The 25,415-nt window shown below is 35.9% G+C and overlaps 1 protein-coding gene across 2 annotated transcripts in view; it reads right to left on the bottom strand.

Annotated features, from left to right (window-relative positions):
- Nucleotides 1-3,524: 3,524 nt before the first annotated feature.
- LOC131146539 (uncharacterized) overlaps nt 3,525-25,415 on the bottom strand; it is a 31,573-nt gene continuing 9,682 nt past the window's right edge. For both annotated transcript variants that reach the window (XM_058096184.1, XM_058096183.1), the window contains exons 2-8: nt 20,897-22,150; nt 20,649-20,793; nt 20,454-20,535; nt 20,213-20,279; nt 5,244-5,429; nt 4,754-4,814; nt 3,525-4,204 (exon numbers count right to left, since the gene is read on the bottom strand). In XM_058096184.1, coding sequence (XP_057952167.1) covers nt 4,008-4,204; nt 4,754-4,814; nt 5,244-5,429; nt 20,213-20,279; nt 20,454-20,535; nt 20,649-20,793; nt 20,897-22,030 — 1,872 coding nt within the window. In that variant the 5' untranslated portion in view covers nt 22,031-22,150 and the 3' untranslated portion in view covers nt 3,525-4,007. The remainder of the gene's footprint in view (nt 4,205-4,753; nt 4,815-5,243; nt 5,430-20,212; nt 20,280-20,453; nt 20,536-20,648; nt 20,794-20,896; nt 22,151-25,415) is intronic.

Here is a 25,415-nt window from a genome sequence, read left to right as displayed (position 1 = left end):
ATTTGAAACCCGATTCACAAGGATTTTGGAGCCTGATGTGTGAGGGGGAGATTGTTGGGGTTGTCCCACATCGGTTGTAGAAGAGGCTTGGTGGTCAGTTATTAAGTGTGAGGGAAAGTCTCACCCCATGAGCTAGCTTTTGGGGTCGAGAAGTTCCAAGACCACCTAACAAAACCAGGGGGGAGGGCCACCATCCTGTGGGTTTGGTGCCGCATCAAGGGTCCGAAGGGTTCGTCAATGGCTGGAGTTGCCACGTAACCTAAAAAAAAAACAATGCAATCGAGCCCACAATATTAGCAACACTATTTGAAATGGGTTAACTATTAGTACGCTACAAATGAATCAAATCGTTTATAGGAGCTCGACGCGGTAAGGGATCGTTCAATCTCGACAATTATCTAAATGAGTGAGTCATAAACTTAATTTTTAAGCTTGGTTTGTAAATGAATCAAGCGTGAGTATACCATAGCTTGGCTCGTTTCGGCTCGTAAGCTACTCAATAACAAGCTCAAATGGGTTTATTTATTGGACTCGTTAAGGAGCTCGGTAATGGGATCGTTAATAGGCTCCTTAAGTTGGCCAAATCCCAAGAGTCTAATACTGGTCCAACCATCCAAGGAGAAAGGCACAAATCCCTACCCAAAAGATATTGGATGAAATTATCATTATTAAGTCATTTATGAAATCTGAGCCTGAGCTGGAGTCTGAGTCTAAACTTGAGCCAACAAAAGAGTCGAACTCGATTTCAAGCCTGAGCCAATATTTATAATGTCAAGTTGAGCTTGAGCCCGACCCTAACTATTAGCATATGGTTAAGATTTTATGATTAGCTAATGATTTTTTTTTTTACTGATAATAATTAACAGAGGAGGTTTGAATGTGATTTAACTTTTGAGACACTTAGTACAATAATTAGGACGGACTCTCACTTAAATATAAGTTTGATTTTGGATAAATTAAATCAAATCATGATCCATTGGTTGAGTTCAAGGCTCACATTAGCACTCATCCATTTGCTCGCTATAACAAAAGGTAGATAGATTGGTCGATATTGTTGTGTATATATATGCATGGTGATTTTAAATTTATCTCATGCTTGGAGAGGTATTGGATTTGGATTTGAATTTGTGTTGAATTTGGATAAAAAAATAAAATTATATCGAAATTTGTCCAAATCTATCCAAATTTAAATTCAAAGTTTGAAATTCATGCTTGTTAGTTCAGTCTGTGTGTTTCCGTATTTCAATTTGTTAACATTCTTTTTTGACGGCCTATAAGGCTATAATTTAATTACCTATGACATGAGCTTAATCTTAATTTAGGAAAGTAATCAATCACTCTATCTGTTAAATAATCTTTTTATCTCTTATAAATATTGCCTCCCTATCAGAGTGCTGGCAGTTGTTGCTTTATTAAACTCCAAATAATAATATTAATAGTAAAAACAAAAAAATAAATATAACTAAACAATTACAATAGTTTATAAAACAAAATACATACTTAAACCAATAAATATTCTTTTTACTATAATCACATAATTAAATTTTTCAAAAACTAAATTATAAATAAATTTATACTCAAACAAATTATCTTTTAAAATGTGAATAATAATTTGCACTATGACCAACAATCTCCCCACTAATTCAAAATTTTAAAAAACATTATTAAAGTGCTCAAACCGAGTGAAATAGAGTGCATTAGGCTTGATGCGTCTTTCAACTTGAACCAGATAAATTTTGCATAATACAGATAAAATAAATATTTTTCAACATAGATCGTTTTATTGCAAATTAGTTATTCCATCTACACGTTCAACTACAAAATTAGGTTCAAGTTATCTCGAGTTAATACATATTCTCATTCGTACATTTTACGTGGATAATTCATAAGTGTTCTAAAAACTTTGCTAAGATCTCATAAAACGTGACCCACTTTCACTCTCATATACGTAGATTCCTTCAAGTATACCCTGTGATTGAGTAAACCACCCAATTTAAGTTTTTGATCTATTAAGAGATTTTGGAGCTTGAATTTGGAAGTATAAATTTTGAGAGTTGAATTTGGATTTCAATGGATTTGATAGAAATTTAATATAATTTTATATTACATTTTGTCCAAATTTATGCAAATTTAAATTCAAGTTCGAAATGTTATCATCCCAAATATAAAGTTAATTTTAACGAGTTACTCTTGATTTGCTCTTATACATGACGAAGTTTCTAGAGACAGAGATTTTCTTATTAACAAAACAACACAAAATGCTTGGAAAGGTCTAGGTTTTAAGAGAACAAAGTTTGAGTATTTATGTGAATTAAGTAAAATTTAATAAAAAATTAATTATAGTTTTTAATTCACATAAATACTCGACTTACACCAAAACACAACATAATAAATATGTTTTGTAACCTCTAATGTACAATTTTGGACAAAATACATTGACTAGCCTAAGTTCTGACAAAAAGATATTTTCTCTAAGGTTTTAAAAATTTTATAAATCTCGCGTGAGATTTCAAAATTTCAATACACCTCCATTGACATTTGATGATTTTTAGGACACTTGCACTCCTCAAAATTTTGTCTTTTTGTAAAGAGGAAAAAACACTAACCTCTTCTTAAGTTTGGCAAAAAGATACTACTCTCCCCTGAGATTTCAAAAATTTTAAGGACCTCTCCTAAGTTTTCAAGAATTCCAAAAATCACCCTTGAATTTTGCCAAAAAGACACAAACCTCCCCTTATATTTTGTAAAAAGGCAAGTCTTTTGAAAGGAAGTTCGTATTTTTTTTGACAAATATCCACAGAGATTTATGATATTTTTAAAATCCCAGAAGAGGTCCTTATTTTTTTATTAAATCTTAGGAGAGGTTAGTTTCTTTTATCCTTTTGCAAACTATAACGAGAAGTTAATGTCTTTTACTTAAATTCGCACAAAAATAAAAGTCAAAATTTTATCTCTAAGCTCCTGGAACACAAGGCTAATGATGGTTAATTTGGAACTTTATACTAGATGGCTATTCCGACCTCTCTTGAGGTTTTGACAAAAAGATTCCGATCTTCATTTAAATTTCAAAACTTCCTCCTAATATTTTAAATGACAATAATAATAAATCCACAAACTCTGACATTTGATTAAGTCACTTATATCCCTCCCTAAACTTTTCATTTTGCTAAACATTGAAGAAAATCTACATCTTTTTGCCAACTTCAAAGGGTCGATGAAAGTTTTGAAACTCAAGAATTTGGCATCATTTCACCAAGCCTCAACAGCAATCCTTGAGATTTATAAACCTCGAGAAGTTAATATTTTTTTTTATCAAACTACAACATAGGTTATTGTTTCTTCACAAGACAATACACATATTTTAAATTTCTTTCAAATTCACATAAATCTAAATTTGAAAAACAATCAAGAGCCAAAATCTATGCCACGATGCTAAATGTTGATGGAGAAAAATGGCAACCCATTACACACTAAGAACTCAAGAGGTGCACCAACACAAATATAAGATTTTTCTTGCTAGGAAGTTGGTCAAATTAAAGATTCATTTCTTGAAGGAAATCCAAGGCCAGGTTTCACAATGTAAACTGCCTACTCAGAAGCATCTATCAAGACAATTCCACAGCTATATTACAAAACAGCCATTTGAGTCTTCATATTAGAGCTATAACAAGAAAACTGCAAACAACAATTTGCGTTTAAATTTTAGAACTACCACCAAAAAGAGATTATCTTGTGCGGTGATCAGGGGCAAAAATCACATACAAAATTTTCTTGCTTGGAGCGAGGCCCAAAACTGAAGAACGGCTACTAATGCAAGGATGGTTGTCAGGCATGGATTTTGAATGCATGGAGAGAGTATTTACATGAATGATTATGGGCCCTCCGTGCAGAATATCGCCGGCATCTTTTCTAGCACCATAAAATTCCCCTGTAAGGCAGCTTCAGTTTCGCTGCTTGGAGCAAAAAATTGAATGTGGATATATTTCTATGATCGGCCAGCTCTCTCACTAACCACAAGCAGAGTATTTACTGGTATGGTCTACAGGTTGCGCTGTGTCAGCGCTGAGAACCCTGCGATAGAATGCCCAAGATGAATTTGCTTCGGTGATGGCTCGTTGACCAAATGGATTTTGCTCAACATACTTCTGAACATTCTCGGCCATGGCCAACCCTTCCAAATAAACCCGAAGATCACCTCCAGGTCCTGTTGTGAATAGTACAAGCAACACAATAGAAGTTAATGCAAGTTTTTTTTTTTTTTTTTCATCCAGCATAAATGGAAAAAAGTTCATTTCAGAACAGTTTGTAAGACCACCGTTGTCATTTAGAAGCCATCGAAGTGATCAGAACAACTAGAAATCTGTTCAATAGCTTCAGATGAAAGCCTCCATGATTTACTCAACAATACTGATTAAAAACAAAACTTTGCATCACGAAAACACAAGTATAATTGGAACTTTTTCAATAAGAAGTGGAATAAACAGCGAGGATTAGAAAGAGAAGCACCAAGAATAACTGAAACATCTTGCTAGTAATACCGTGGAGGGTAACTGCAGACAGAACAGAATTGCAGAAAGATTTTATGCAGTCAAAATTTTGACCTAGGAGGTCTAGTTAAGACTGACCATGATTAACAACCCCTCATGTGTGCCATTCAATATGTGGCTGAAAGTCCAAGGGGGCTCATCTGTTACATACCTCGAAGGAAAGAAAAGGCAAAGGAAACTCTTCATCTAGTAAAAGGAAGTCTCACCTAGTGAATTATCTTCCTTGTCCTTATAGCAGTATGTACGTGGAAAGATTGCAGTATGTGGCTGAGCAATAAAAAGTTTCAATGAGAAAAATGAGATAATTAGAATATGATCTAATAGTAAAAGAAGTAATTTATGTCTATTTAGGTGCTATTTTTTGTGTTACTTAACAAAAAAACAAGTATTTTACAACTATTCATGCAAAAATCCTTCTAGATTTTTTTTTTTTTTTTTATAAAGATAAGTTCTTACAAAAGACATCTGCTTGGATGCAAATTGAATTATCAAGCTAAATGTCAAAGTGCTTCTGCGACAGTTGAAAAGATTATGTTTTTCTTGGGATCAAGACCAATGCACTAACTATGCCTTTGTTAACTTGGGCTACTAACCAAGTGTTAGTCAACTGGGTTAGATTGTGGTGTAGCGAGTACATACACATTGCATGGGAACGATGAAATGAAAAGGTGGGAAAGAGTTTGCAGATGTACATACAGGATTGCGCAAGGCCTTGTATGGTGAATCATCCAATAAAAGTGTGTTTGATTCATTATAGACTCCTTTCTCCCATGGAAGATTTGGGTCATGCCTTTCCCATAACTTTTTAAGCTCCTTTAAAACTAGGGGCTTACTCTTGTTTTCAATAGTATTAAACCCCGTGTCAGTACAGTGAGATTGATGCTGCAAAAAACAACCATAGATGCACACTTAGAATTATTAAAAAATGTTGTGTGTTGCACATAATTGTAAGTGATTTAATCTCGAGTAACATATGTAGACAATTTTTCATATAATCCAGAATTGACATAATTAAGTTTATAAGTACACGTGTTGGAAGCTATGTACAGGAATTTATATTTTCTTTGGGGGTATAAAACAAGAGCACAGATACGACACTCTACTATGACACAACATACATAACAAATCTTCAACATATAGGACACAACATGATGTACATAAATTAATTTATAAAATAGTATTTTTAAATATGTACTAAATTAATTTATACAATAGTGTATTTAAATATGTACTGAATACAAATATTACATTTTAATATTTTTATCACAATATCAAAAAAAAATTCATATATATATATATATATATGAATCTTCCTCTCTTCTTTTTTTTTTTTTACTTCATAAAAATTCTCAACACATGATCTCTTCCATTATAAATGTCAACAAGTTGTTACATTTAAACCTAAAGTTACAGTGTTCTCTTGCAAGTATGATTTTTATTAGTTATTCAAATAAAATATAAAGTATGTATGAAATATGTTTTTGAAGAATTGTTAGAAGAGTGTCCAAAGAGTGGCGAATAAGTGTTAAAATTGACATGTTTTAAAGTGTTAATTTTCAAATGTATGACTGAAAAGTGTCCTCCAAGGAGAGTCAGGTTTACAGATACAAAACAAACATAACACCCTTTCATCACATTTGGTGCATAGAATGACTTTCTACTAGGAAAGCAACGGTTACCTGCAAGTCACTGTAGGCAACGGGGCTCTACTCAATATCGCAGAGATTGCAAAGAAAGTTCGGATAACTCTAAATGGCAAAGGTTTCAAAGAAGAAGTAATTTACCTCATACCAGAGTTACTAGACGACTTTCTACTAGGAAATAAATTCCTTCGAAGACATCAACCCTTCACGGTTTTCTCGAAAGGAATTATCCTCCGTAATCATTTGATCCCGACCTCTTCAAAAAAGGTGGAAAGAGGAAGCTATCCCATCATAAGAAGGGAGAAGGAGGTCGAACAAACTTATCAAGAAAAGCTTGATCAATGGATGCATTTGATAGGAGGAATTCTAACAGTTGACCAAACAAAGGTAAGCGAGTTAGATGAGATCAAGGCCCTCCCCTTGGAAAATTGGTCAAAGAATCCTCAAGCCTTATGGCAAAAGACAACGTCTAAGGCAAATATTATTCTTCATGATCCCACTACGGTTATTTGTAGTAAGGGGATTGCCTATCCCAAACAAACGATAGAGAAATTTGAGATACAAATTCTAGAATTATTAAAATTGGAACTCATTAGGCATGGTCAAAGTCAGCACAGAAGTGTCGCCTTCATGGTAACGAACCATGCAGAGCAATTACGAGGCAAAACCAAGATGATAGTTGACTATCGAGATCTAAACAAAGCCACTAAGGATGATGGTTATTGTCATCCCAACCTAGAAGTCCTTAAGAATAGAATCCGTAGAGAAAAACCAACAAACTAATCGAATTTTGACCTTAAATCAGGTTTTTGGCAAATTAAGGTCAAAGAAGAAGCACTTGCTCTCGCAGCCTTCACAACGCCGGTTGGGCTCTATGAATGGCTAGTTATGTCATTTGGGTTAAAAAATGCTCTAGGCATATTCCAAAAGAGAATGGATAGGGCCTTCGAAGGAATGACCCAGGTTCGTAGCTATCAATATTGATGATGTTCTAGTATTCAGTAAGAATATGCACGACCATTATGAACATTCAAGGCAAGTAGCTCAAGTGTTCATAAAAGAAGGAATGGTTCTTTCAGAAGAAAAAACCATTTAGGCTCAGCCTCATATCAATTTCCTTGGGTTAAAAATTCAGGGCAATGAGGAAGAACTCCAACTGCATATAGCAGAAAAGCTATTGCAATTTCCTGATGAGTTACCAAATAGAAAACGGTGCCAAAGTTTCTTAGGAGTACTCAATTATGCAAGAAAATTTATTCAACATCTTGCAAAAAAACCTGCACCAATTCAAGAAAAGGTTTCAAGTAAGAATCCGTGGAATTGGAATGAAGAAGATTCTAAAGTTGTTAGAATCCTTAAAAGGGAAGTTCAAAATTTACCAAAACTAGAACATCCAAATAGATTTAAACAAAATATCATTCTAGAACCGGATGCCTCTAATGTTGCGTGGGGTTGTGTTTTGAAGATTAAGAAAGTCGATAACATAGAACACCTTAGCAGATATTGGAGTAGAAGTTTCAGAAATGCGGAGTTAAACTATCCAGTACATGAGAAAGAGCATTTAGCAGTTCTCAAGGGTATCTATGCAAATGAACTTTTCCTTGGGAAAACCTTTATCGTCAGAACAAACAGTTCCTATGTAAAAAATTTCATGGTAATAAAGTTACGACGATTTACACAAGTAAGATTGGTCAGATGGAGGAATGAATGGCAATATTATTTCTTCCATATAGAACATATTAAAGAAAAGAAGATGTTATTGCTAATACTCTAACCAGATATTTGAACTCTTGCAATTATAATGAGCAGTAGTAGCAACCAGAAGAATTGCCCTATCTCCTATGAACAGCACAAGGTGGCCGAATGCCCAGTCGTCAAGTTCATAGAAGAAAAGAAGTATTTAGAAAATCAAACCCTAGCTCCAGAAGAAGAGGAGGTAGAGGAAAGAGACCCTTTCTACCAACAAAGTAGAGACCCTTCCACATTTCAGAAAAAGCAGAAGCTCCATTAAAATCAGAAAGAAAGGAAGAGTCCTCTAGTCCTAGCAGAAAGGCCAAGGATAAAAGTCACATTCAGTGCTTCATTTGCAGCCAACATGGCCACTATCGTACTCGGTGCACCCAGAATCCTAAAGCCAGCTAAGGAGGGTAGCAGTTACGATAAAGATGATCTAATGAAGACTGAATCAAATCCTAAATTAGAGCAAGCTCAGGAGGATAAAATTGCTCGACTAGTAGATCTTTTAGGAAGAATTCCAGAAATCTCTATGAAAAAGAAAGAAACATTCGAAGGACTCCTTGTTCATCCTTCTAGTCCTATTTTCCGAGAAAGCCTTCAAAAGATTGTTGAAATGGTTGAAACATTTGAAACCATTTCTAAAGATTACAAAGAAATTAACAGAGAACAAATGGCAACAATAATTAATGAATAGATCATTGTCAAAATAGCTTCATAAGAAAAGTTAGACAAAGGTTCATTTCTCTCCAAACCAGAAGGTATTGAAGAATTTCCAGGTCTTTAAAAATTTCGGAGAAAAACGGGATTAGGATTACCAAGACTCCATATCCCAGATTTGCTTAGTCTAGAAAATTTCTTTGAAGCACAAAGAGCACTCAAAACTAGACAAGTGCAGTTTTTAGGGTTCAAAAAAACAAGTGCCATCTTCAATTGGCTACCACCCTTGGTGCGAATAATTTTAAATTTTGCAGATCTAGTTAAGTTATGGTCGACAGGTTATATTGAACCAATCCAATTAAGGACAGGAAAAATTCTTTTTTGGAATCTTTATCCAGAAAATTGGAAAGAAGGACCCATCTCTGATTTTATCGAAGAAATGCAAGAAAAATCCAATTTGGTATAATTTTCGCAGGTCCAGGAAGTTCCACGAAATTGTTCAGATCGTTTGGGGAATTTATCTTCTTGAAGCTAGAATAGCTTCAGGTTGTGTTTTCTCTGGGGATCATGACCCTAGTAGCAATTAAGGGAAGATTTCTCCAATTCTCAAAAGAAGCTCATTTGGCAGACAATGAAATAGAAGCACAGAAATTGAATAGCCAAATAAGAAGTTGGGATTCTCATCAACCTTCCGTTCAAGCAGTCCAACAAGACTTGATGAAAGTCTTGGCAGACTTAGCAAAATCTTCAAGACATTCAGAGAATCTCAACCCTGACGAATCATCAAAGCACTCGATGATCTTTAGAAAATTGCAGAAAGCATATGCTAGTCCAGGAAGGTATCATATCCAGGCTGTTCAGGATGGACTATTCAGAATGGTCATATCATATTAAAGTAAATTTGAAGCTCATAAAAATTCAAAAATATGTTTTTATATATATACTCTAAAGAATATTTCTTAAATCCATAAAAAGAAAGGGTTTAAAAAAAGAAAATTTTTTGAAATAATGATGTTTTTAAACATATTTATTTCAAAATATTTGGAAAATCAAAAATATTTTTTTTAAACATATATACTCTAAAAAGTTTTTTTTTTTATAAATAAAAAGGAAATAAAAAGAGAAGATTTTTTAAACCATGTTTTTAAACATATTTATTTCAAAATATTTGGAAATGAATTTTAGGAATCTTTGGGAGTAATGGATGATTTCAAAAAACTCTATAAATAGTTCTAATCTCAAACATTTTAAATAAGAGAAAAGAAAGTACAAAGAAAGAGAGAAAGAACTTTGATGAAATATTCAAAAGAATTTTGAAATTGAGAATCCTCTAAAGTTTCCAGATCAAATGCTTTTCAACAACTTTTCTGATCCAGAGATATTCAAAGGCTTTTAGATCAAAGTAAGTTTTTTTTTAAAGGTTTTAGATCAACTAATCTTCAAGTATTCAAAATTTTGTTTTCAAAGGATCTGAAATTCTTTTAAGATAAACTCTCTAATCTGAAATCGATTTACATTCTGAAATTAAGTTTTCCAACGATCTAAATTTTTATCTTCTTTGAAAAATTATTTGATAATCCATACCAAGTAATTGAGCTAGAAATTTCTTATATTTAAATTACTTTGAGGTATGAAGTGAGCTGATTGGTGTATTAATTCACTCTACTGTGAGAGTTCTCTTTTGTGCACTTATTCCTTCGTTATCTTTCTTAAACGATTCTGAGTTGTTGAATCATTGAACCAAATAAGGGGTTGTTATTTGGAGAGGCGGGCTCTAGCATAATTGAAGGTGTGCATTGTAAGTTGGTATTGTTCCACCAGGTAAAAGAACTGAGATAGTGAAATCCTTTGGTATTTTTGCCAAAGGCGAGGACGTAGGCTGTGTTAAAGCCGAACCTCGTAAAAACTCTTGTCTCCTTCTCTCTACTTTAATTTACATACTTTATTCGCTTTTGTTATAAAATTTATGAGTGCAGGTTGTAGGATTTAAATTAAATTCTTGATCAATAGAAAGTACGTTTTGATTAATCTTTTGCGGAAACCCAAAAGGGGAGTACGTTGATTAATTTGTGGAAATCTTAATCAAGTAAAGTGAATAATAAAAGGTTACAGGGAAAGCAACGGAAGTCTAAATGTTATTGTTTGATTGATTACATTGATTGAATTATCATTTTAAATTCCAGTTTTCTTAAGTGTTATATATTGTATTTTGCTGGATTATTAAAATTAGAAAACTTAAAAATCAAATAAAATTAAAAAGATTTCCAATTCACCCCCCCTCTTGGGAAGCTATTCTTCATTTCACTAACCTATTCCATTTCACAACCCGAAAGTGACCTATAAGGTGGGTATGATAGAGCTAAAATAAACTGGAATGAGGTCGGAGGAAGGATTTAATAGCTCTTAAGCTAACAGAGGAAAATGCCCTTGATCGAGTGAATTGGCAAAAAAGGATTTATATAGCTGACCCCATGGTTTTAAATCGCGGTAGTGGGTAGCGTAACGTAACGGTAATGAGTGTAACGGAAAGCGGGAGTAGCGGATGTTACATAACGAGAAGGGGGTGTAATGGCCGTGAATTTTTTTGAAGCACGCACAACCTTGTGCATATTAGCGTACTTGCATGTTTTAAGTTTTTACCCCTTCTTAGAAAGAGTTTTAGTGTATTTTGGATCCCTTAGTTGGTGTAACTAAGTTATTTGGTAAGGGCAACAAGTTTACATTTGTTTTAAACCAACATTGATAGAAAAATTACGTGTGTGCGCGTATTTATACTTCTCGTTGTACTTATATGGGATAAATTCTTATGTGTGCTAAATTAACTAATAAAAGAAAATACATTATAAACTCCATTAATCTATTAAACACATAAAACATACGAATAATACAAATATAAAATAGCTAGAAAAGAGAGAAGGTTGAAGCTAAAAAATATAGAACATAAATATCACATTACTTATATTATCAAAGTAAAATATTTTCTTAACAAGTTAGTATTTTCAAATTGTTAATTATGCATCTATTGTTAGTATTTAAAGAAATAGTAAATTTTGGACCATTGTCATCCTCATTATAATATTTTCCCCCTCTTACCACGAGGTATATTGAGAATGATATATGAAAGAGAGGGACAAAGTGAGAAGAAAAAGTAAAAAATAAAATAAGTTTTTGGCGTAACAGTCCTGTAGCGGTTACGTAACGGCCGTAGCGGCCTTTACATAACGGTTGCGGTCCGTAATGGCTGCTACAGCTGTGATTTTTCTTCCCACGGATTTCTCGGTGTGTAACGGTATCGGTAACCCAAAACACCGTTACGTAATGGCATTACGTAACAGTCGCAGCCTTTATTTAAAACCATGGCTGACCCACCTAGTGGGATTTAAGGCTTCTTAGGTTGTTTTCTTAAGATAAAGTTACCAGATACTAATGTCTTGTGAAAAAAAATGACATTATCATATTATAGCAAAGAAAAAGGAAATCTAGCAAGACTATTTCAATGATAATAGAAATTTTGCTCATTATACATGATTGATTGTGCTGAAATAAAGTTGCAGCATAAGTAAAACAAAATAATTATATTTAAAATGACTCGATGTCGCTTCAAGCAAGCTCCAAAATAGCCTAGTCATGAACATGTTAGCAAGCCATGTTCAAGAGCCCAACCATGCTAGCATGTTGAAGTGCCCTGACTTGTTAAACAAGCCAAGAAACTGTGCTCAAGTTTGATTGTTTAGTTAACTGAATGTAAACAAGCTTTCACAAAGACAAGCTTTGATCTATTTACAAACAGCTTGGTTCATTTGCATTCCTAACACTAACAAATTCATGAATCAACAATTGGCTGGTATGTTTAAATATAAAAGATAATAACCAGCAAACTCCCTTTGCAGCATTTGACAGAGAAGCAAAAACAAGAAAAGTATTCAACATGTTTCAGTACTTGAAAGGCTGCTGGCATCTTGCCTGAATCTGTGGATTCAGAACCTTAAGTTTATTCAAAAGTGTCATCAACTTACATAAAATTTCATACCCTAACTACAGATCCAATTTTGAACTTCTTCAAAAACTCACAAATTGATGGTCTACAAGGTAACTTAAAATTGCAGCATAAGACAGGTTGTGTGATATATTGCCTGAATCTGTGGATTCAGAACCTTAAGTTTATTCAAAAGTGTCATCAACTTACATAAAATTTCATACCCTAATGCCCAACAGATCCAATTTTGAACTTCTTCAAAAACTCACAAATTGATGGTCTACAAGGTAACTTAAAATTGCAGCATGAGACAGGTTGTGTGATATATTACCATGGAATTAAAAAGGCCGTACCCAGTGCACAAGGCTCCCACTTTGAGTGGGGTCTGGGAGAGGTGGATGTCGGCAAGCCTTACCCCCATTTTTGGAGAGGCCGCTCCCAAGTCTTGAACCCGAGACCACCCGTGCTGAGGCGGACACACTTGCCATCGCACCAAGGCACAGAATTACCATGGAATCACATTATCAAAAATTTGAAAGAAGAGATTATAGGGATCTTTTCCATTAGCATACATGAATATAGGGATAAAATGCAATGGCAATAGGCTCATAAACAATAGAACAAGCCAAATAAGTTATTCTGTTACAACAATCCTGTATTTATCAGTGAGTATTTGTTCTGTGTCTACAACAAAAAATTTCTTCCCCTTAAGTAATTTGAACAACTATTTGTTCGAACTTCAAACTCAATTCATATTATCCAACTCTAATAAAACCTCTTATTATCGCATATTCATATGCCTAATATGCTTGGAATCAAGAAAATAAAATTTGGAAACCTAAATACTACTAGGACAATTCTTTCCTAAAAAATAAAACCCAAGAATCTATGAGATTATTACCTAATAAATACTATATTAAAAATTATGTGAAAAAAGGAAAACTTGTTGAAAACAATAAATTACAAGATTGCCCAAATTATCCAAAAAATTCCAAACTTGATGAATCAGAAGCCTCAAAGCTCCCATTGCATCCATCTTGCCTGATTGTTAAGAACTCAACCTCGAATTTTAAAATGCAGAAGGATCAAGAACCAAAAGCATGTGAAGACATAGGAGGCGTAAGCAGACTTACTTTGCCTTTCAAACTCCGCAAAAGACCAAAACTTTGAAGATTGAGTTGAGCTATCATACTTACCTGGAATAATAAACTCAACATCCTGGACCTCCCTGAATAATGGGAGCTCCACAATCTCTATCTGATCTTTGCCAATATGACCATCTTTTTCCTCATTAAAACAGATGCCTTGGCTATGATTGAAACATAGGAGACATGAATTTATGCACTTTCTCACCTAACTGTTGAGCAATGGTGAAGAATTCCTATTTTAGGCTTCACACAGGTGAGAACAGCACATAGAAATTCTACTAATATGTGGTCAAGTCTCCTTTAAAACATGAATCATATGATTTATGCAAGGTTGAAAAGACCTGCTCTAGGAGATATTCTCTAACGGATTCAAGGAAATAGTGGAACAGGTGCTAAGCTTTTTATCATCCTGGCGTCGAGCTATTTTTCTGCAGGACCCCCACTAATAATCAAGGATCAACACATACAATCAAGATCGACAGAAAAAGTGAAGACTTAATCTTGGACATGGTAGCAAGAGTAGAGATCCGCCTGTTGTAAGAACAAACAGACCTGTCATGAATCTCCACAAAAGTTAACATGATCATTTTGAAAACCTCTCTCATTCTAGCAATAAGGAGTGTCTGAAGCAGTAATTCTCAGAACTTCACTAAGGCAAGCAACAATAGCAACCTTAACTAATGCCCAAATTAAAAAAGAGAATGCATCCTTTAGTGATTGTGGTGAGAATTGATCTGCTTGCATAAGAAAATCTTCAACTTGATTTAACAAAAAAAACATCACCAATTGAAGATGCATGGAAGTGGAGATGATTCCATGGTTTCAAGTTATGGCTGCGATCATTATAAGGCATCGTTACTTTACATTTTTTGGGTTCCAAATACTGTTACACACCTCGAAATCGGTGGGAAGAAAAATCATGGCCTTAGCAGCCGTTACAGACTGCAAACATTAAGGCCGGTATGGCCGTTATGTGACTGCTACAAAACTGTAACCAAAAAAAAAATTAATTTTTACTTTTTCTTCTCACTTTTGTTTTTTCCCCCACTTGCAAAATCATTCGCAATATACTATGCGAAGCAGCAGAAAAAGATTACAATGAGGATGATAATGATACAAAAAAATTTACTTTTTTTCTTAAATATGCACAAGAGATGTATTAATTAACAATTTGATAATAATAGTTTGTCAAAAAAAATATATTGTTATGATAATATTAGCAATTTGATATTTATGCTTTATATTTTTCAACTTCAACCTTCTTTTCTTTTCTAGTTATTGTATATTTGTCTTATTCATATGTCTTATGTGTTTAATAGATTATAGTGTACAATGTATTTTCTTTTAATAATTAATACACACACATAAGAATAATGAAAAAGTATAAATACACACACACACACATTATTTTTCGGTCAATGATGGTATAAAACAAATGCAATACAACTTAGTTTATTGAATTAAAGGATCCAAAATACACAAACTCTTTCTACGAAGGCTAGAACCACCACAAATCATAAACTGCAGCTAGCTCATCCCTAGGTAAACCCCTCTCAAATGAGGGCAATTAGGTCCCTTCAGTTACGAACTACTGCTCCAACCTTTGACATGTAAAAGAACAGACAGAAAAGCAACCTAGCAAACATCAACTTTGCAAGTGATCCTAGCGCGCGCGCCGCACCCCCCCCCCCCCCCCAACCCTAAAAAAGAAACCAGTAGATGCTTAGAAAATCCAGTCTTCAAAACTAGATTCCCAAATGCAACAGGCCAAAAAAGTCATCCACCAAAACAACATCAGGAGAATCCTGTCCTATAATCTCCTTAATCTTACAACGCTTCAACAGGCTGCCCAAACCCCTAGCATTCCAGCTCAACAGCTTCATCCTAGAACTTTACTACCTCCACCTCTCTACCCTGTTCTACCCCCATAATTGATAATAGAAGCCAAGTTTTACAATTCCTTTCTACTTTTTTTTTTATGCTTAGAAGTCCGGGGGAAAACAACGTTCATGTCCTAGTTGAGAGGATGAACTAAACTACAAACCATAGCATCCACCATCTCCTGCAGGTCCAGGTTGTCCCCCTCATGACTCATCCTCCAATGGATCTAAAGTCAATGTTCTTCCTTCTGTACCTATCACTCTTAGGCATAACAAATAATCCTTTTCAATTAAAACTTTCACATGAATTCACAAAACACCTTTTCTAGAATAAATAATTTTATTTTGAATACCCGCAAGTTCATGCACAGATTTAGGAGCACAATCAACTGAAGAGGAAGAGCATAGCAATAAGGAGAAGAGTCGCCCAAAAGGATACGACCAGCTAAAGCTCCCTCAGCCTCAGGGCTTTCTGAAGCTGTTGACATCCCTAACAAATATGTACCATTGTGTTCAGGCAACCTGCAACCTGTTGTGAATCATTCTGCTTTAACTTCCCAATTCCATGATCAGCCAAACAGCTTACTTTTTCAGCAACGAGGTCTGAGTCTGCCAAGCCCATCAAAGGTGATGTGCACAACTCCTGTTCATGTTCAGATAGACTGTCCCCCTGCTGAGTACCTAAATCCTCCTCTGACATGACTTTTTCTTACCTGAGTATTGCCCCAATTCCTATCCTCTTTTTGCATCTATAAACAGAATTCTCCCTCAGGCGCATCACTGCAGCTTCCTTCTGCTGAACCAAGGGGACTGTAAGGGATCTCAAGAATTGATTTGCTATGTTCCTACATTAAATCACTCGACCCCACCTCCACAAGTACTGACGATGAATACCCAGCAATTCAAGGAACATCGTTATGTTTTGCCACGGAAAGCTGGTTCAATGGAAAGAGATCTGGTTCCACCAATCTCCAAACTGGGTTAGGAGACTCCTAAAGAGAATTGAAACCTTCATCTCAGCAGCCAAGTGAGGCAGCAAGTGATTTCCCTGTAAACTTCCCCCACCCCCCCAACCCCAGGGTGAAGGCAAGATTACCTGTAGCCTTTCTACAGAGTGATGCGTCATAAGCATGGAGATCCCAGAGTGAGCCCACCTCACATTGACCTACTTGACTCTTTTCCCTTTAAATCAGGCCCAGCTAGCTTGGGAGGGCCTCTACTTCTCTATGAAAGCCCTCCCATCCTCAGTATAGCCCAACCAATCACTGTACCTCAATGTAATAACTGAAGTTTGAATAAACAAAATCTGGACAAATTAATAATAATAAAATATAGAAATAAAAATAAATGATTTGTTATTACTTGGTTTTTGTTTTTCTCTGTTTTGTTTTTCTGTGAAACTGACACCGAAACCAAAATCTGAAACCGCAAAACCAAAACCAAAAAAATGGACTGAAATGTTGAACATTGCCGTTTTGGTCCTTTTTTCTGTTTTCCAGTAAATTCTGTACACCACTAATGTTTAACCCCAGGTTGTTTGAAATTCAAATTGAAGTTCAATATTCCAAAACCAATAAGAAATCCCATTTCCTTCCTTGTATATCGCAAAGCACCCAAAACCCTTCCTTTTTGGTTGCAAACAAATCCCTACGGTTATGGAGCCTAACTCTGCCAGCAAGTGTCAATTCCTTTACCGAGAAGTTATGAATAAGATCTGCATGTGGGAATCTTTGACTTGTACTGGTTCTACTCCAATCTTCAATCCTAAGAATGTTGGTCAACCCCCAGTCTCTGGAACGCACCACCAGTCCTCTCACCCTCTGCTTGCTTTTGTCCCTGAATCAAAAATCTCTTCCAAAATAGCATAAACCACCACCATCCAGAGGCCTCCACTCCTTCCTGGAAGAAAATTGGTGTTGTACCTTTTCTCTAAATCCTCCTACCACCCTCAAGATAAGAGCCCCCAGAGCCCTTACAGAGCCCACAAAAGCCAGACCTAAACGAGACCATTAAGTGGAGGAGCCAATGAAGTTCGTCACTGTTCAACACCGAAAAACACATTTTGCAGAAAATTCATCCAAACAGCTCCACCCCATCATTCAATCAATTGGAAATTGAACATTTTTATATCATCCTGATAAAAATGATGAAATCCCATCTGAACATTTTCCGATCAAGCCCTAACTTCTCTATCTGATCACTAAAGAAGGTTAGGCAAAGGTACTGGAAATCTCCTAAGCCAAACAAATTTTATCTACTCAAATAGCACTTCTAACAGGACTTCAAATATCCGATAAACTATACCAAATACAGATTGATAAATCATTACAATCTAAGATCCAAGTTGATCAACTTTGAAATTTTAACTGCTTCTCTGCTATTCTTCCAATGGTCTCTCTCTCACTTCATCTCTCGCTAACCTCATCCATCACTTCATGGCTTCCCTCTTGTGCTGTATTAGGAGAGATGTGAGGGAGTCTTGCCCTCAAGAATGTTCAGATCAAAGGAAAATTGCAGTTCAAGAAAATAAATTAAGGTGGCTTTGTTCATAAGTTGGAGAAAGGTATGGCATAGAATTGATGGAGTTGTATTTCAGCATCTGCAGACCAATGTTTGTCATGCATCTTTAGGGTTGGAAAATTTTTAATGATAGCTAATATTTTGGAAATTTTTGTGTCAGGTATTGGACAGAATTTGAATGGAAGAGTATATTCAGTTTTTGGAGCCTGAGATCTGGGGCTACGAATGGAGATCAATGGCTTTAGTTTGCAGAGGCTTTGAAATTGGTGATGGGTTTTGAGGATTCAATAGTACAATCAAGTGCAAAGTGTTTAAAAAAGATGGAAAGTTGTGATTGTTGAAAGGAAATCAGAGAGCAGAGAATGGTGTTACAATTCATGTGGTGTCAAATGACTTCTGTTGGGTTCTTCTCTGCCAAGTACAACAGTCCAGCCATGGCTAGGGTTTCTTAGGACTAGGTTTTGCAGCAGTCGCCAATCACGAAAGAAGTAGAAGGCCTCATGGTCAACATTACACAGGATGGGCCCAGTCTAAGATTTTTTTAAGATTTCAGCAAAGTTCATTTTGCTTAATGTTCAGCAAATTACAGTTCAAATTTGTGTTTTATCAGCCAACAAACCTTCTGAAGAGTTAACACAAGGTCAAGGTTTGCAGGGCAGGCACCCAGTCCGGCCCAAGCCCAATGATTTAATTTGAACTAGTCCAAGAATTCAATAAAATAGGTTGCTACACTAGTCCAAGATACAAATGTTTTGTTAGCAAAGAAACAAAGGGGTTAAAATCCAAACCACCAGCAAGGGTGGCCGACCATCCTAGTAGGTAGGTTCCCTCCAATCTTGGCAGTTAGGTTTGTGATCCCCACAAGCAAAGAGGGAGTGCCAACCCTGACATCTAAGACATGAATTGAAGAAACATCTCCTGAGCTTTAGAAGAGTGTGTCACAGACTCACAGCTCTCTTTCCATCACATTTCTTGTCTGGTAAAGGAAGCTGACCTTCCCAATATGCAGGTTCCTTCTAAAAGGCCTCATGCAAAAAAGGGATGTTCAAATGAGCGACAAGCAGGTTTTTTTGGCAGGATATAACAATGTGCGAACTCAAAAAGTTCTTGAGTGAAATTTCTGCTATAAAAGCACAATTAATGCATGTAGTGCTTCAGGGGATCAGGGGAGAAGGGTTGCAAGGATCGACCTTCAATGGAGGGAAAAAAATTGGGTGGTGAATCAGATGAGGAGAGCTAGTTTGATACACAGTTTTTGCGTGATTGCTGTTTAAAATGGTAGAGGTGTTTCCCATGTTAGAGACCAATGGTAGATCTGTAATAGGTAACCTATTTATAAGGAAGAGGGAAACAATAAAGAAGCAAATGATGGTGGGGTTAAGAAGGAGGAGAATAATCTGAAAGGCAATGTCAGTTTACTCATTCCAGTCTTTCTAGAACAGGAGGTTAGTACAAAGAATATTGCAGCACGAGATCTTTCTCAATGAGATGGACCAGAGGCTGCTCCAAGAATGGAAGAAATTGGACTGGACAGTGCTAAAAGCAACAAGAAAAAACATCAAAGAGGGACAATTTAAAGTGCTCTATAAACCATGATAGAAAAGGTTTGAAGGGCTACTTTGTTTTAAGTTTTTGCCACTCATTTACTCTTTTTATTTCTCTTTTTAGTATTGAGGACTTCTTGTCCTCCTTTAGCTTTTATTTATTCCTATATTTCGTAACAATTTTTCTTTTGCAATCAAAATATAATAATAATTACAAGCTGAAATGGCAGGAAATCCACCAAAAATTACCAACTTTCTAAGCTTCCAAATTAGAATAACTCAAAACAGTTTCAAACAAATTGTTTTGTAATTAAAAAAACATGCCAATGCAAAGAGGTCATAGATACAATCAAGGAATGAAAGTTCACCACAGTACAGCAATTAAAAATTCTTGTAGCCAGAGTTCAAATTTGAACAGTTGAAAAACATGAAAAGAAACGAACTTTGTTACTTTATGAAAGGAAAAATAACCTAGTGGAGAAGGAATAAATGGAAAATGACTGTTGGAAGTTGAATGCAAATTATAGGGAAATTGAAATTAAGAAGGCTTAGTGACTTGCCCAGCGAAAAAGTAAACAATGTTTGGAATCTCCCATAAGGAAATCAAGCACCATTTCCACATTGTTCCTGCAAGATGCCAATAAGCTAAATTGTCAAGATATAAAATTAGTAAAATATCAAAAAATAAAATAGCATGCAACAACCACAAACAAAACAAAAACAATTTCATTCACGTGTCCTAAAGCTTCAAACAGCAGAGAAACATAGGAAGAAGAAGGCAATAATTAGCTGAAAAAGTACTTCATTCTTGAAGACCAAACACCCACATCAAATCTCTGAAAGCAGAATTGTAAAAAATCATCATGGAAAGGCCTTTTAAAAACTGCGAAAGAAAAGTGACAATAATGTTAGATATAGGCTTGTGAATGACAATAATACATTTGTACCATTTAGAGAAACCCACACACACAAACACATGCACACATCAATTGGAACCTGCTTTCCTTCCAACTGTTATGTCTGCTTTATACCCTTCAGGAACATATGGAACAATATCAGCAAGCAGTCCATTGACATCTAGGATAAGAAGCTTTCTCTTAGAAAGGCCAATTAGAGGTCCTTCTGGTGAAGGGGTCAAAATCTGCAGAGTGATGTAATTTTTTTTTTAATTCAACAACTAGTTTATCATCTTTTATAACAACCAAATGCAATGATGAAATTATTACTACAATCATAAATTCTACCTCCAAGTTCTTCTGTTTCAGGTGCTTGCTGGCAGGTTCAAAGCCAGAGGTGCTCTCAGAAGATCTGTCCATGCAATAAGGTGTGGCTGCTTTTGAATTTTCCTCAACAGATAACCCATCCAGTATTGCATTCTGGACCTTATCTAGCCTTGTTTGTTCAAAAGCCTTTTCCAAAGTGTCTAGATCACACACATTCTGCACAGAACAATGTTCCTTATCAGACTCTTTAAAAGTCATCCTCATTCTCTTATTGTTTTCCTCAAAAGCAGGTTCACAAGATAAATCTACAGACAATTCCCTCCTTGTTTCACTTTCCACAACCTGCCCCAAGGTGCCATGTCCCAGCATTTTGATCAACTTATTCCCTGAAAAGCCAGATGCAAGGACTTCATCAGAAGACTTAGCAGAGGTTCCTTTCATTGAACTGTTTGGAATAATCTGTAAGCTGCTGTCCTTATTGTCCAAACTATTTATCAATGAGACAACAGGCCTTTTTTTCCTAGAATAGGTTTTGATTTGTTTTTTCCTACGATATGTTCTCATTCTCCCATTCCTGCGCAAAATATCATTAACCTTCGCACCATCATCATGTTTTTCCATTGAACTATTATTTTCCGTCTTCTCAAAACTATGAAACTTTTCAGAGACTAAGGCTTTTACCGTGGACTTGTCAAAATTCTTCTTTATCCCCATTGAGTCCGTGTCTGCAACTTCTAAAGCAGAATTAGAATTCCCACTCTCAAAATTATTTGTCACATCCAAAATGAAGAGACAGCTACTCACTTGAGGTTCATGATCTGTATCTTTAATTTCCGAGGTAGTATCTGGGGAATTATGTTGCCTCTTCTGCTTCTTCCTTTTCTCCTTTTTCTTTGATGAACTCAATGTTGGACCTTTTCCAAGGGCACTACTTTTCATTACAGCAGTACCTTCTTGAGGGTCATGATCAATGGCATTATTATTCGAGGCAATATGGCTCCTCTTCTTCTTTCTCTTTATTTTTTCATGCCCAGATTGCAAGCCCACATTATATTGTGCCATTTCAACAGCTTCTTTTGAGCTAACCTTTGCCTCTGCAGAAGTTCTTGTTCTCCCATAGATCTCGTTATTCTCATCTGTTTGTACTTCACTCATTTTCTCTTCTTATTTAGGCCACCTTCAAAAGCTATGCCCCTTCCTTGAAGCCAATTTTGGAATGTCAGAGAAGATATAAGCCTCTGGTTTCTTCTATTGCAACTATTTTCTTGGTAAGACCTGCAATTATGATCAATAGAAACAAGTAATGAGCTTCAAATAGAAACAGAAACACAAAAATTTTATATTTTGTATTCACAAAGGTGCTTGTGTATAATACTTTAAACAACTGAAAGTCCAAAGCAATAAAGACCCAACTCCTCACCAAGAAAAATTCCCACAAAAAAGATGCTACGATATCAAACAAAGCATTAAAATGGTAGAAGGGATTTGTTATACACTAGGAGTTCAGTAAACGTGATACCAAAAGAGAGACCTACAAAAGCAATTAATAGACAGATAACTTGTTATAAAGGCTTCAAATGGGAACCCAAGTGACTAAGTGAGTCATGCCAGCTCGTGAGCTACTCAGGTTCAACTCACTCTATAGCTCGACTCAATGCAAATTTTATTCAAGATAGAGTGAAACTCGAGTTAGTTGATTAGCTTGGTAAGAAAAGCTCATGTTTCATAATACTAAGCTTTCTCCAACAAAACCTGAGATTCACACGCTCAAAATGCATTAGCCTCAACTAAAATGGCACAAAAGGGATGCCTTTTATACAAATGTGTAAGCCTCATTGTATAATGCATGGACCTTACTGGGATTTGGCATTTTAGATTGAGACTTAGGACGTTTTAGGCACGCCTAGTCTTGAGGCAAGCCTTAATCAAACCTTAAAACATTGCATTTATTACAAAAGAGACCCCGTGTATACATAATCCTTAACAACAAATAAAGCTGAACACACATAATAACTACTAATTAACTAAAAACGTTCGGGTTCAGAACCCAGCAATACCTCAACCCTATTCTTTGAAAAACAGTCTCCAACTTGGGTCAAAATGATCCATCCAATTACCCACTTCCCATCCAAAATCAAATTCCTCCTTCCAAAAGAACTCCCAACTTTGTCAAGTTGAGGAAAGCATCAAGGAGTCTATCACTATGAAAAGAAACACACTTCACTTCATAAGAAAGGAATTGGTCGGGCGCTTCAATTCGGTAAGCAAAAGAGCTCAAGATAGCATCAACCTATATCTCTTCTTGTCAAGGAAGAAGGTATGTGAAATTTCAAAAATCATCAAGCTTCATCCTCTTATCAAACATCCATGAACACCCCAAAAGAATGTGGCAAATCTTGAGAGGAAGAAATCACACTGCACTATCATCATAATTGAACCAATCCTGAAGGTGAGCAATCAACAATCATGAATCATCAAGTTTGTATTGTGAACCCCCAAGCAATCTTATACGAATTAGGATGTAGCTCGATCAAATTCAACTTCCTCGCAGCCTTTTTACAAACTACCAATTGTACAACTATTAAGATCAATAGGCAATGCCAGCTGCTTATGAAAAATTACCTTAGTCTATACCTATTCATACCCAATCTTCATTTCCTTTAACCTCATGAGAAGAGAAGATGGGTAAGTGCTAAACAATCTCTCACATTTCCATCTTCATCTAAGTCGCTGAAACTTTTGTCTCAACTTCAATTACTTGGGTGGTATCATCTTCTTTTTCTGTGATTGTCATTACCTAAATAGGACAATGTGCAGATCAATGCCCAAAACCCTAACATTTGAAGCACTTGTTCCAAAGTGCTTTTGAGTCATCCAAGGGAAGGTAATCTGAACCCATTTACCCAAATGCTTACTGACTTCTCTCCCACAACTCCACCAGTAATCTCCTCAAACTAGAGGTTCAATGTAACTCTTAAGAGGATTATGCCACATGACTCTAAGGGGATTATGCCATATATCCTCCTCCATCTGAGTGGCAATGTGTATGGTGTAGCGCATCTCAATTTGTAATAAGATGTCATGCAGAAAGCTTGGGGGCTATTAATGGTCCTTTTGGTCATTTAGCATTATTAGTACATGTTAGTGTTATGTTAGTAAATGTGAGTTAGTAAGGGTATTTTGGTCATTGGAATGTACTTAACATATATTATAAATAGAGGGAAAGACCTATCATTATGATTAGGTCATCCATTTTACTCAATAATTCAACACAGTATCAGAGCAAGATCCAACCTAAACCCTAATTGCATTATTGCCACTAAGCCAAACCCTAAACATCAGAATCACATAAACTTGCTGCTGTAGACGAATCATTAACATCACCAAAGTCCAGGAGCAGGTTCAGGAATTGCCAAAAAAAAGCTGCTGTCGCCTGAAAAATCCTGGATGTGGCTGTCCTCTTCAAAAACTTGAGAAATACTTCATTTTTCACAAAACCAACCACATAGAAAGCCACAGGACATACAAATCTGCCAACATGTAAAATTTCACAGCCAAAGGAGCATCCACGCACCAGCACATCAGGGTGTTTTGAGCAGCCCTTTTGTTCCGATTTCCTCCCAAATGTCTTGAATCCTTCCCTACACCATATTACCAAGGTGTTTGTCATCTTTTGTTCAAAGATATCACCTTTATTAGTTGCTCATGCACAGCATTCTGGAAATGATCGTTTGCTAATACCAAAAAAAGCTGTTGGCCAATGTTCCTTGAGTTCATTGAGGCCTCAACAGTTGTATTGCTGTGTTCCTGATTTGTTCTAATCTTGTTCATCGTTTGCTTGTGGTTTGCGACAGACCTTGAATGTTATGTGTTGGGATAGAGTCCATGAATTCCAGGAGGATGTTCTTTGTTGTGTATTTCAGATTTGCAACTGTATCGAGGTTCTGTGTGTCCTGGGATGGAGTTCCCAAATCCCAAAAGTATGTTTTCCCCATTAGTCAGTTGTTTGAGTGAACAGCATACAATAACCATATTAAAGAAAGAAGATTCAAGATTTTTGCAGTATCAGGCAGCCAACAAGCTTCTTATCACATTTGCATCATTTGCTCAGAAAAGTCATCCTACAGTTTGCATGTTGTCTCGTATCTCTCCCACTACTAGGGCTGTTGACAGATCGGTTCAGTGATTTTTTTAACTGATAGCACAGTTAACCAGCGGTTTGATTTGGGTATTCAATCTGATCCGAATGTAGCGACAAATGTGGTGACTAGCAACAACTCAATAAGCAGATCTGGAAATGTTCACGAACAAATGTGACGATGACTTGATGGTTGTGGTTAATGGAGGACAGCTACATGAGATGGCTGGTGGAGAATGGAGGATCACAGCTAGTGCAAGGGTCGGCAGAGAACAAAGAGTGGCGATTGGCGAGTCTGATGAATAGTGCGACAATCAGAGGAGAATGGAGTATGGCGAGTCTGAAAATGGTTTGACAATCAGAAAACAAAGGGTGGTAGCTGGCAAGCTGCAACGGCCAAAA

The sequence above is a fragment of the Malania oleifera genome, chromosome 13 (assembly GCF_029873635.1).
Source record: "Malania oleifera isolate guangnan ecotype guangnan chromosome 13, ASM2987363v1, whole genome shotgun sequence".
Lineage (NCBI taxonomy): Eukaryota > Viridiplantae > Streptophyta > Magnoliopsida > Santalales > Ximeniaceae > Malania > Malania oleifera.
The sequence above is the reverse complement of the archived record's forward strand: the minus strand, read 5'-3'. Positions and strand labels throughout refer to the sequence as shown.